The sequence below is a fragment of the Stegodyphus dumicola genome, chromosome 11, assembly GCF_044657685.1.
Source record: "Stegodyphus dumicola isolate Sdum_Otavi_A_Nest chromosome 11, ASM4465768v1".
NCBI lineage: Eukaryota > Metazoa > Arthropoda > Arachnida > Araneae > Eresidae > Stegodyphus > Stegodyphus dumicola.
Window position 1 is genome coordinate 83,857,926 of NC_140778.1, and position 13,903 is coordinate 83,871,828.

Consider the following 13,903-nt stretch of genomic DNA (forward strand, 5'->3'; position numbering starts at 1 on the left):
TTCGCTTTGTAGATCCTTTGGCAGCTCCAGATTTTAAAAACTCTTTTCAACAGAATTGAAAGTTGAGGCTTAATTTTTATAAAATTGCTGTAATAGTAACAGTCTGCAAAAGATAATAATCTGGATCAAATTAGAAGATTAAGGAGCAGCGAAAGTCTGCTACATTAATTGAAATGCCTTAGAATCAGTACAAATAATTTTAGCCTTGCTTAATAGCAGCATCCACTATACATTATTGGCTATGTATCATAAGATTGGTGACAAAAGACAAGTTCTTCTGCTAAATTTTTTCTTGCTCCTACTGAGTACTGAATTGCAGCATTTTAGTTAATTACTGTACCTTCGTCTATTTCTTGCACATGCTTAAAACTAATTTGAGTCTGAATAAATAAACTCCCACATATACTTAAGGCTTTATCTAGGGCCGACGCTAGATACCGCCTGGGACAGTCTCTGCAGGTCCTAAATTCTGCCACAAAACACCTTCCTAATTTCTAAACACCCTTAAACTTTGGATCCCAGTGCTTTCCTTAAATTATAAAAAATTACTCATACCTTAATTTTGCCACTCGGTGCTTTCCTAGATTCCAAAAATTTTGTCTTACAAAATTTCTGTCATCGCTTCTGGGTTTATATAAATAACATATCAGTCTTTTTTAAAATTAAAATAGCACTAAATATAATCTTTTGGCCTATGATTTTCATTAACAAAATCTATTTTTAGCATATGAAAAGAAATTTTTGTTAAGTTTTTCCACATCAACATTTCTTGGAGCATTTAAAAATCTATAATCATCGCCAAGCAAAATGTTACATTAAAGGATACCATACTCTTGTTATTCAATTACCAATATATTTTTAAATGTTTCGACATTGCAGCATGAGTCATTACTGAAACTGTCATGTATTGATAAACATGCAGTGATGAAAGCAAAATATAATAAATAATGACTCGCCAGGTCAATGTCAGGGATAATAAAATACTAGTAGGTGAATGTTTCAGTTTGAGATGTATGCCAAGCAGACACTCAGCTACTGAGCCAAATTATTAATATCGCAATTTTATGCTTACATGATTGTTTCTTCATAACAAGGTATTTTATTTAGTGCCTAAGTGAAATTAAGAATCAGAATTTTTAAGTGAAAATCTCTACATGTTTTATTGTAGAAGGAAAAATTAAATGTGCATGCATAAAGCATTAAAAAAAAAAAAAAAAGGTTATGGCTTTGAAGTCCGGATTTTAGATCATTCCGGATATTGGACTTCTGGATCTCGGACTTTGTATATAAGAATAAAATGCATTGAGATTATTATAGTTTACTACAGGCCATGCTTTTCGGCTCTGACAAATTTTGGGGAATTGCTAAATTTGTTTTGATGGAATCAGTGGAAGAAAATTCAAAACATGACATGGGGAAAAAGTTCATCACACTGTTTTGAGTTAACATGAAAAACAGCTTATTTTCTCCTTTTGAGTGAATTTTATGTCCTCAAGGGGGGGAAAAAAGCCATAAAAGGACTTCCTCTTTGTCTGCCTCTCAGCTGACAAATTAAGCTAAAGATACAAGTGAAAACTTATTTTTAAATTTTTGGGTCCTTTTTCTGTGTTAAAACTTCAAATTTAATTTATTGCAAGCGTTCTTAATTCAGTTCATTTTATTATATATTTATACGTATATATGTTATTTAGTATTATTTTTCTAGGGAAATTAGTAATAAAATATCCTGAAATTGTCTTTCATTTGATTATATGAATTTTTTTTATTTTAGGATTCTGACCGCTTTTCACGATCTCGTTCCAGTATCACGTATAATGAACATTTGGATCAACGTAATGGTAAGCTAATTTCTAAATTTTATTATATATATATATATATATAAGAATAAAATGCATTAAGATTATTATAGTTTACTACAGGCCATGCTTTTCGGCCACTGTGAAAAAGAAGGCGAAACCCAACAATAGCACTAATCTGGGGACTGCGTACATGTGTTTGTGCCTATGTAAACAAGAATAATTAAACATAAAAATATTATTACAATACTACTGTCAAAATGTGTGGCAGGTGCATAACAAAAAAGTATAAAAACTTCTTAGTGAGGAGTGCAGATTTTTCAATGCTTATCATAAAGTGTCTTCTATCTTCATTTTAAAATCAGGTAGTTCCTGTACCTTTTTTAACATTTTGTAAGTTAAAGATCCTTTCTTAATCTTTTTTACTGTTATTGCTTTCATTGTTAGCTATTGTAAGATCATCCAGTTCTTCCTTCATCATTTCTAAATTAATTCTTTAACTTTCCTTCTTCCATATCTGAAAATCCTTCGCAGGCTGTTAATATTTTTTCTATCTTTTCTTGTAGAATTTTGCTTGAAATTTGAGCAACCTGTGGCGAAGTATCGCCTAACACTTTTGAGGCCCAAAACGTTTCTTCATTCTTCTGTATTCTTATGCTTGATTCATTTATAGCTAGTTCCCTAGCCATGCACAATTTTTCAACTTTTCTATGATGCAAGTTTTCTGAGATAATGTCAAATCATTGCATCCTTTTGCTATGTATCTTCATTTTTCCTCTTAAATGTTACATTGAATTTTTGAAATTGGAAGAATTGCAAATGGAAAAGAATTGAAGGATAAATATGTGATTGCAGCTCTGCTAACTTAAATGAAATGATTACAACTCAGCTAGCAGGCAGTGCCAAATAGGGTTGCTAGTTGCATGTCTGGTTGATTTTTGTAAAGGGTATATTGCTATGACACTGCTACACACCACATATGAATAAAATTTAATACTGGACAAATTAAATGGAAACAAAATAACATATATGTGTAATATTGTTTTCTACAAAATGCGTTCATCAGTTTATCAGCATAATTTTTAACTTCCTTTAAATATGTGTGCATTTATATTACTCTTCAATTCAAAGGAAAGCTTTTGCTTAAGTATGGTAATTTTTAATTGCGTATAAAAAATAATTTTAACAAAATTCAGAGATCTTTCTACCACCAACGAAGAAGTGGTAAGTAACTGAACACTGGTACTTCGGTCTGGTCTGGGGTTTAAATACCAGCAAATGGGCTAGCTGCATGGTGGTTTATGTACTTTTCTCCATTTTTAATATGTATAGAGCCAGTTTCCATTAGAATATTAGAAATTATATTAGAAAATCCTCCACAAATGCATGCCTTCCCTTAGGCAGATAGCTCTCGAATGCTTTTCCATAACTAAATAAAGCAAACCAATCGGAGGTCTTTCTCCAGGCTGTTTAGGTCAATGTTATTGATAACTGAATACATAAAATATTACAGCAAATTATTTAATGTGTTTTTTACATATAATTTTAAAGAACCTATAGAAATGAATGATTTTTATTTGTCAAAAATATCTGCCAAGAGCTCTGTATTTGTTAAATTATTTTAAATTATTTTGGCTTTTTTCCTTTTTTTAGAATTTAAATTTTCTTTTTTACTTTTTTACTTTTATACGTATTTGTTAAGAATTTAAATTTGTTTAAATGTATGCAAGTGCAAGATGTTCTGGGAGATTATTACCTCAGATATTGGACATCCGGATTTCAGACTTTGTACTGTAGCATACTTTTGCATGATGTTGACAGAATCTATAGTTCACAGCTTTAAAGGATGCTATAATATGGCAAAAGTAACAATTTTTATGATGTGATGTGAGCACGGAAAAACAAAGTACGAAGAATATGGAAATTAAAATGTTTTTTTTAAAATTGCATCAATTTTGTTACACTATATATTTTCTCATAAAATTGTTTTTGAATATCAAATATTATCAAAATTATTTTCAATTTTTCCCCTTTACATAAAAGGCATTGCTGTGTTTTCCAAATCATCTCTTCTACCCGAATAAAGTGTCCCTATCATTTATCTCTACTGAAATTGTGTTCTTTATGTATAATTGAATTTAAAAAATACAAATACATTTTGGTTATAAAATATTTATATATTATTTGTTTTAATATATTCACTAATTTTTTAAGATATATTTTGGTTATCATACGAAAACAACCTCAATTTTAATTTAAACGTTAAAAAGAAAAAATTGTAAACAAACTTGGAGATATTACCGATAATCTGCAAAATTTGCTTGGCCACACAGTCCTTAACTTAGTCAGAAGTTGCATGGACTATCAGTTTCTATTGTATTATACATAAATTATTTTAATGCTACTGTAACGTTGATTGCTATTTAAATAAGTGTATAAAATAATTTTATGTTCAGTGCTGTATGCTGTTTCCTACTTTTAGCATATTATGAAAATGATGAAGGTGAAGATGAGGAAGAGGAGCAAAACATTGTATCTTTAATTCCACCTCTAAGACCTGTGGAACCTGTGCAGAATACTTTTGCTGCTGCTCCGAGACAGCCTGCTTCTAGTTGTCTAGCTGAAGAAATGGCCCGCTTAGGTTTAAAAAATACAATTGCCACAGGTATTGATTTCTTAATTTACTATTATTTATGTATTATCTAGCAGATATTATGTAGTTAATGTTATTTAATATTAATAACCAGGATTTATTTTAATACTAATTTGAGCTTTTTAATTTATTTCCGACTGTAGTATATATATATAATATGAGAAATTTGAAAACTGGGCTTTACATTTCTCTTGATTGTAATTGTTATTATTCAAGTATTCAGTAAGACAATTTAAAGAACAGCTTCAGTATAGCCCACTTCAAAGTTTGGCAAATTTTTTTCGGGGGGTGCCAAAGCGTGTGAAACGTTGTTTTGAAAAACTGTTACCTTCGAGATTTTCGGCGAAACTTCGTGTTTCAAAAATGGCGGCCATCTTATTTCACCAGAAATTGTGGATAACAGAAATAAATTTATGACTATTATTATACACGATTTTAAAAGAATAAATATCAAGAAATGATTAATGAAAATGGTTAAGTTTAAAAGGATGAAATTTTAAAAACAATACCGGAAAATCTCACCTTTGCTTGGCAGTCCCAAATGTAAGATACCTTTACATGGTATCTTACAGTTTTCACAACAAACTTTATCCTTCAATAATCCGCAATCCATCAAAAATCCTCTAAAAAGTTCATACTCTCTTGTTAACTCATACATAAAATATCTGTTTGGAATTCCTGGCTTTCATAAACTTTTATGCTTGCTTGAAAACTCCCATGATAAATTCTCCTTTAAAATCTCCTGATACTTAATTACAACATCACTAACAGCATTGGTTGAACTAACTGCTAATACCAGGTTTAGAGCAATCCATAACTAAATGCAAAAATCTTATCTCCAAAACAGTATTCTCCACAATATCTGAGCGTTAAACAATTGCTGAAAATAATGTTACAAATTTTGTGTTTAGACAGTTAATTTTAGTAGAAATTTGCAAAACAAGACATCTTTGTCTATCTTTACGGTTGTTTACATTGCGTTTGCCAAATAGTATGAATTACCACATGCTCTTAAGCCGCTGTGGATTGCCACATCATATGATTTATCACCATTCTTGGCGATATTTTTTGGTTTTGGTGGGTGGACTATACTAAAGCTGTTCCCAATTTTGTAAGATATAAAGCACATCAAAGGATAAAGCACACATTAGTTTTCCATATTGATACGAACTGCTTTGATTGGATCATAATGCTGTCAGTCAGGTGAGATATAAGTGAAATTTACAACTTTCAGCATCAGATTAAAATTGCTTTCAGAATGTAAATTTTTGTTTACCTGTCTGAAAGGAATCTCATCTTCCTATTTACAGGTGTAGAATCAGTGTCTTGTAGCTATAATAACTTTTTAAAGAATTTTTTCAGTCTTCAGGGTCGTGATATTTATACCTATATGGATATTTTGATGCCTCTGAATTATCCTGTCAACTTGCATGTTGACCACCATCGAACCATAAAAATTGATAGACATCCCACCAAAGTTGTAGCAGTCCTTCCTGTGGAATTCTGAAAGAACTGACACCTCTTTATTTAACAACAGTTTGTATTCAACACACTTATTGAGAAAGGCTTTGTTGATACCAAAAACTTAGTTTAAAATACTATGAGTACAAATTTTCCGCAGATAATTGTTCCAGTGTATTACCATTTTGTCAGCCATATTCATCTGACCATATTGTGCCCATTAATACACATATATTTTTTATGGTGGGCTCCCATAACTTTGAAAATAATCCTTTGCTTTCTGTTCTCTAGAAAGCCAGTCACAAATTATAATAAATGTTTTCAAAATACAATGAAAAATATAGCACTAGCAGTTAATTTATATCTTTGTTTAAAAAAATTAAAGGTGGCTTATGGAGAATCCGAGTTACATGAAACAAAATCGTAGGTTATATTTATATTTTTTATGGTGGGCTCCCATAACTTTGAAAATAATCCTTTGCTTTGTGTTCTCTAGAAAGCCAGTCACAAATTATAATAAATGTTTTCAAAATACAATGAAAAATATAGCACTAGCAGTTAATATTATCCACAATTATATTTATCCACAATTGGCTGTAAATTTTACCACTTTGTAATAGTCGATGGAATAATGCAGAAGAACTGATATTTTTCCTGTCCTCAGTTTAGTCTGCAGAAATGAAGTAAAAAAGTTAGCAAATAAATGTACTGGTTAATTATGAATTCTCTTTTAATGTTTATACTTGATAGTATATGTAGTTTTAGAAGCTTGATTTAAAATCGAGTTTTAACAAACTTGGTTTAGATCATCACTTAAAGCTAGAGCTGTAAACAATTAATGTATAATTTCTGTGCTCTGTAGGCTTAAAAGTGACAGTTTGTTTTAAAGGGGGAGGGAAGACATTGAAATATATTAATACAGTGCAGTAAAGATACATTTCTAGCAAGTGAAATTATAAATACTTTTTCATCTTTAAATTCAAACAGTTAAACATGTCACATAAATTTCAAGGGGTGGAAATTGTTATTTAAAATACTTTACTTGCTAATTATTAGCTTTGATTTTCAGTTTCATTTCAAGTGTTACTCATATTTATGATAAAATAATGATCTAACAATTTTTGTGTGTGAAACTTGAGAAAATATAAATATTTAGAAAATTTGAACTATACATTTTAGTTGTTTCAATAAAATCAAAACTGTATGAATGTTGAGAGGAAAATTTTAGAATATTTCAGATTCGCAAGGTAGCACTTTGTCCTTTAGGTTCTCTAGATTTTTTATTTCATGGTTTGTATATTGTTAAACACATCCATCAGAGTTATTCCGTATCAGATGAAAAAAGTCCATAAATAGGTCAAGGCTTTACTTGCCCAGTACTGAAAGTTTCGTTCTTAATTTTTACAATCAGAGACTGAGTTCTCAAATGTGTGGAAGAGGAACCATCAAAGATTAATCTGAAACTTAGAAGCAGCCCTTTTAATAATTCTTTCATCAAAATTAAATTTAATAAGGTTAAAGCTTGGAATAAGTAATTGAAATGGCATTTCCAATTATGACACAAATGAGAAGGCAAATGTCCTTTTCTGCTGCCAGTATTTGTCAAAATTAAAACTTACCCACAACACAAAGCTCGCCATGTCAGTATTGGAGAGTTTTTCTAACAGATCCTTTGTAATGATGAATCACAGGAGCATATGAGATTAATAAATATTTTGCAGACATACATGATAGATATCCAAAACAAGCATAATAACATAATGGAAGAAAGTGGCATTATGTGATTATGAGGTACTAAACAATGATGAGTACTAAATATCAGTGTGTTATTAAATCAGTGTTTCAACTAAACAAGTATACATTTTTATCAGCAATTTCTAAATCTTGTGTGATAAATTTTTTGATCCACTCTCCATTGAATTCAGTAAAAAGATGATAAAAAAAAAGAAGCAAGTTTATAAAATTATTCTATTCTATGAATTTTGAAAACATCTACAGTTCAGAAAGTGAAATTCACTTTAAAGGGGGAATAATTGTTAAAAGATTTAAATCTTTTGATATACAGTCTTAGACAGACAAAAAAAAAAAAAAAAATGCACCTAGAAGGATTTATCCAAATGGGACGAAAATCAGTAGAAGTGACGTACATGTACAGAAAAACAAATGATTACAGTTTGATAAAAATTGGATGATTTATTGAAGTGATAGAGCTTCACAAAGTAAAAAAGTCAGTAATGCGTTTGTCCACCTCTGGCCCTTATGCAAGCAGTTATTCGGCTTGGCATCGATTGATAGAGGTTGCAGATGTCCTCCTGAGGGATATTGTGCCAAATTCTGTCCAACTGGTGCATCAACATCCCGACCTGGTTGGAGGGCCCTGCCCATAATGCTCCAAACGTGCTCAATAGGAGAGAGATCAAGCGACCTTGCTGGCCAAAATAATGTTCGGCAAGCAGTAGAAACATGTGCAGTGTGGGGCGAGCATTATCTTGCTGAAATGTAAGCCCAGGGTGGCATGACATGAAGGGCAACAGAATGGGCCTTAGAACTTCGTCGACGTACCCCTGTGCTGTAAGTTTGTGACGGATGGTAACCAAAGGGGTCCTACTATGAAATTAAATGGCACCCCAGACCATCACTCCTGGTTGTTGGCCTGTCTGCCGGAAGACAGTCGGGTTGGTATCACGCCGCTGTCTGGGGTGTCTCCAGACTCGCCTTCACTGGTCATCAGGGCTCAGTTCAAAGTGGGACTCATCACTGAAGACTATTCTACTCCAGTCAGTGACATTCCAGTGTGAATGAGCACAACACCACTGCAAATGGGCTTGACATTGTACTGAGGACAATGGTAGTCGGCACAAGGGGCGCCGTGACCTCAGCCCCCTTTCTGTCAGCCGTCTATGAATGGTCCTTGCGGTCACTGAAGCTTTAGTTGCACGTACAATCGATGATAATGATGCATATGGGGGTGTGAGTGCCGCTCTGATGATTGCTCGGTCTTCACATTCTGTCGTTTCTCTAGGCCTATCGCTTCCTTCTTGAAGCTGTGTGCGGCCGTGGTTCACGCATTCCTGCCAACATCGTCTAATAGTGGCATCGCTCCTGCTCAAATGTTGAGCTATTCACCGAATAGACCAACCGGCGTCTTTGAGACCAACTACACGACCTTTCTCTAAAATTCGGACATCTGCACATGTCGTTCGCGCACCTGTATGCGAGGCATAGTTACTGTCTACCAGAGTACACAGATTAAAATTCGTGAAGAATTTATGACCTGGAATCTTAATGTCTCCTCTTAAATATCCTGCCATGCACAGATCAGATGCGTTGTAGCGACAACCGTTCATTCATTGGCAGCCAAAATGTAAAATTTTGCGTTTTCTGTCAAAACCTGTATGCATATCAATTTATGTCCATCTTCTTGATGCATCTTTTTTTTTTTCAGGGGGGGGTCTAAGAGCATAGTTTCACTGCTAACTGGGCAAATCTATATATCATTCATTTTGTATTCTGTGTTAATTATAGCTCTTTTTTCTTCTTATAGATATGCTTTGTTTCTAGTTTTTTATTATTGTTATTATGGCTATTTTATTATTTATCATTTTCAATTATATTTATATCAAACCATTTTAAAATATTACCGACTTTTCTGTATATAAGGAGAAGCATAAATGAAGTTAGAGATTAAAACAGCATTATCGAAAAGGTTATATTTCAACTATATATATCATTTGGTTTGTATATCTATTATTTCTCATGTTAAATCATTGTGTTTTGTATATATATATATATATATTATTTTATAAAGAACTATTAGAAAACATGTAGATATTAGCAGTACAGTTAAAGAAAGATCTGTAAATATGCAAGAAAGTGTGAGACTCAAATTACAGTCTGATATACTAATATTGCAAGTTAAAATCTTTGATCATAGGTAGTGTCATGCTTTTAAGCTTTCTCTAGTAAAGAGCATTATCATGCGAAATATTATCAACTGTATTTTAAATGCATATGACATTATGTAGTCTTTTAAAAAATAATTTTCTCCCATTTTTATATTGCATCTGCTTTTTGAAAAATATTCATGATCATATCCTTGTAAATAGTATAACTTAGTTCCATTCTTAATAGCATCTAAACTTTAGAATATGCACTTCAGGGTTATTTTCCATGCTGTGTGTGTCTCATAAACATGGTAACAACAGTTGCAGTAGACAGCTGAAGCCCTTTACTGTTTTACTTAACATTCTTCACTTTTTGCAAAAGTGCATGAGTGAAAAGCGACTTCAAACAGCTGTTAAAAACATATGCCCAAACCTCTAAATTATTTTGAAAAGGACCTTTTTATCACAAAATAGTATATTTTAAATACTGTGGAAGTAAATTTTCTATTATTATTCATAAATTGTTATAATAAAGTATTAATTAAAAGTTATACAGAGGCTATTCGCACAGTTTTTAGATGATTTTCCTTGAGTTTAAAGAAATATTTTACCTAAAATATTTATATTTTAAATGCTGTATTTGATAACCCTTATTCTTCACTATCTTTCTACACTGTAATTTCCAAGACAATAAATAAAATTTTTTGTAGTATCGGAAAAGGTATTTTATCAAATTCTTCTTGAACAGCTTTCCAATGTCCAAGGAGGGTTGTAGGTCGGCATTTTAACAGCCCAGAAATGTAACAATCCATGGAGAATTAGTAGGGATGTGAATGAACGTTATGGCTTTGATACCCGTTTCTTGTTCCATTTTTCCCTTACCAGCATATTAACAGTAGATTTTGATGTGTGGCTGCTTGCTTTCTATTGATGCTGCTGTACTGATTGATGGCACTGTGGGTAAAAATAAGTTATTTCCTGCTTGAAAATTGGGTATCATCTTGATAATGTGGGGAGTTGATCTTAACATTTTCTCCACTTTCTTTATTTTCAGTTTGCAGTTATATGAAAAGCTAGCAACAATCATAAATCCCTTTGAAAACTTTCTTTAGATTCTTTGAACCATGTTTTAAGATTTTTTCCTCCTCTTTAATGATAATAAATGGATCTCTTTTTATTGCAGTTATTTAAATACACCCAAGATTCGTTTATTGGGACAACAATTTGTCATTTTTGTCGGGATAAATATTTCTCACTAAGAATTCTGCGGCACATTAGGCATTCATTGATGTGTCGTAGAGAAAGATGATGCACATTCTGTTTTTTCGCCTTTTTAAGATCAGCATTAATCACTTCATTTACAGTTGACACTGAGCATTTTAATGATTTTGCAACTTTGGCTTGGTGGATTTTCCTTTAACATTAAAGATCTTACCTTTGCAACATTTGAAACATTTTGTTTTTCTTTGGATGAACAAATTTTCTACCTGAAGCCATTTTTCCTTCCTTGTTGACAATATTACCTATCGTAGCTATAGATATAAAGACCTATTGCAGCTATAAGTATAAAAAAAAATGGCTTTCACAACATTTTTTAATAACTAAATATGAATAATTTCCTTTTGAAAGCACATAACTTTTCTTTGCTTCTTTAAAAGTGCCATTTTACGTGAAAGCATAATTATAAAGATGATTTATACTTTCAAAAATATAGTTGCAGTTAAAACAAAAATTTTCAGGCAGGTGACTTTTTTATAGAAAAGCAAAATCATCTAAAAAGTGTGCGAACAGCCTCTGTATACAGTATTCATTTATGATGTTTTTTGTGTAAAGCATAAAATTTCTTTATCTTTTAGTACCTGGCCATGGCATTGGAAGAGGCCAAAGAAGATAATTTTGAGTCAGAATGTTCTTTTCAGACAATTATATTGTTTATCCTATACAAATGATCTTTATTAAAAGATCCCATGTATCAAATATGATGTCACATTATATTTGTAAATTGCCATTTTTGTTTGTTTTTGTGCATAAATACTTATTTTAGGTGAGACTTTTTCCTTGTATATACTCATTTCTATAATTTTTAACATTTCAAACCTAGAATCTCCAAATGAATAATTAATTTCCTTTTGCATACAAATACAGTATGTCAGAAATAGATTTTCTTCATTTCTACAGAATGAGTAAATATATTTCTTTGTGTTGTTGTTAAATGTACAATAAATATGAACTTAATAATTTTATTTGCAGAATTTAGTAAAAACACTGCACAAATTTTTTTGTGTTAACAAAACTTTAATTTATTAATGTAGATATAAAGTCTTGCATCTTTTAAAAATTGCTTTTTGTAACTGTGCATAAATATGAAACATTTCTTTTAAAACTGTATTTGAACAGATTTATAATGTAATATTTTTATTTTCCAAGGAAAAGAGCTTGTATTTTAAATTTGTTTTAATAAAAAGTCATTTTAAAATATCTTGTTTCTGAAGCTTTTAAACTGTAAATACATTTTGAAACTGTGAATACATTTGCATATTTACAAAGATTTGTTATACATGTATCACATGAACTGTGTGATAGACCTAGATTTACAAAATATGCACAGAATTATGTAGAAATGTTGTTTGTGAACACCAGCTCTCAAAATTAAAATTTTTTATGTTCATCAATTTTTCATGTATCCCTGCTTAAAGATCAAACTAATAAGCGTAGAATTATACTGTTAGACTGAGCAATAAAATTTTTTTTAATTATTTACTAAAAATTATTCTAAATATCTAATATAATAAGTTTTTCATTATGAACTTATTTTTTAATTTTCACATTAAGAAAATTTCCATGTTTCATGCTGTTTTCAAATTTTTAAATGATACTGTTATCCTTTGCTCTTGTAAACAGAACAAGACAATATATTTATCATGCAGTTTTCTTTGATTATGTGGCATTAGGATTAAGAAAACATCCTAATCAGTACAATGGTTAGTTACGGTGGCTGCCATATTATTAGACCTGCATTTGAATTTCAGAGGCGGCTTGAATATTTGTGTATCGTGTATTTGTAGCTTGGAAGCACCTAAATTACACGGCAAGCCAAAAGTTCTTTTGAAGGTTTGGAGGTAAGGAAGAAGAGTAAGAGACCCTTGGATCCGTCACTCAGGGATTCTACTTCAAAAGTGGGACAGAACTGAGCAAAGTCATACTGTCACTAATAACAGTGGTCTCAAGTTGGCGGCCCCTGAACCAAGTTTATGCAGGCCATGAAGACTTATTGAATCAGTCAGTTTTGTATTTGTTGCAAATACAGTGTTCCAAAGATTTAAAGGATATTAGTTATTTAAAGTTCAATTTTATATTATTTTATTTCCATTACAAATTAACATGAATAGTGCTAAAAAAATTATATATATATATATGGAGACATTCAATATGTTATAAATCTTATTTAAAAATGTAAAGATACAGATTTGATCAACTTTTATTCGAACTTCTCAAAAGATATATAAGCTTAGTTATGAATTTTTGCACTAAGAGTAATCCCTTCATTTGGAAACACATTTATATGCAGGGTTCGTACAGTCCTTAAATTTTTTGGAATCTGGTTTTGGTCCTTAAAAGTCCTTAATTTTGGCCAAAATCAGTAGATGGTCCTTAATTTTAATCATCTGAAATTTCTGTCTGTTTTTATGACTGCCATTTTGAGTGTGAATTTGCATTTTGGAGGAATATTTTTAGCGATTCACTGACGTATATGGTTATCTATGCAGGGTTGCCACGCTACCTGGAGAACCGGGAAAAGTCAGGGAATTCGAAAATTGACCAAAATATTCAGGGAAAAGTCAGGGAATTTAAGTATTTTTGTCAAAATCTGGAAAAGTCAGGGAAGTTCATACAACGATCCCGCCAAAAAAAGCGATTTTTGCGCCGACGTCGGAAGAGGTAACTTTTTTGGCGAATTATGTATCACGTGAGTGTCATTCGGGTAGCTGGCATAGAGCCAATTTTCGCAGCTCCAATTTGATTGTCTTTTAGAAAGGCAAAGCAACTTTCCCGCAACTTTTGGTTTCCAATATTCTTGAGAATCGCATGTGCAGTGCATGAACTAAAGA

At 31.5% G+C, this 13,903-nt stretch overlaps 1 protein-coding gene across 2 annotated transcripts in view; it reads left to right on the plus strand.

Moving 5' to 3' along the window:
* The window catches only part of mael (germ-plasm component protein maelstrom), a 77,591-nt gene extending 65,747 nt beyond the window's left edge, over positions 1 to 11,844 (plus strand). Inside the window, exons 10-12 of one of the 2 annotated variants that reach the window (XM_035353236.2) lie at positions 1,772 to 1,838; positions 4,279 to 4,461; positions 11,651 to 11,844. In XM_035353236.2, the coding sequence (XP_035209127.1) occupies positions 1,772 to 1,838; positions 4,279 to 4,461; positions 11,651 to 11,688 (288 nt within the window). In that variant the 3' untranslated portion in view covers positions 11,689 to 11,844. Of the gene's footprint in view, positions 1 to 1,771; positions 1,839 to 4,278; positions 4,462 to 11,650 lie in introns of those variants that run through there. The other variant, XR_004757268.2, reaches the window with a different exon arrangement.
* Positions 11,845 to 13,903: the final 2,059 nt, after the last annotated feature.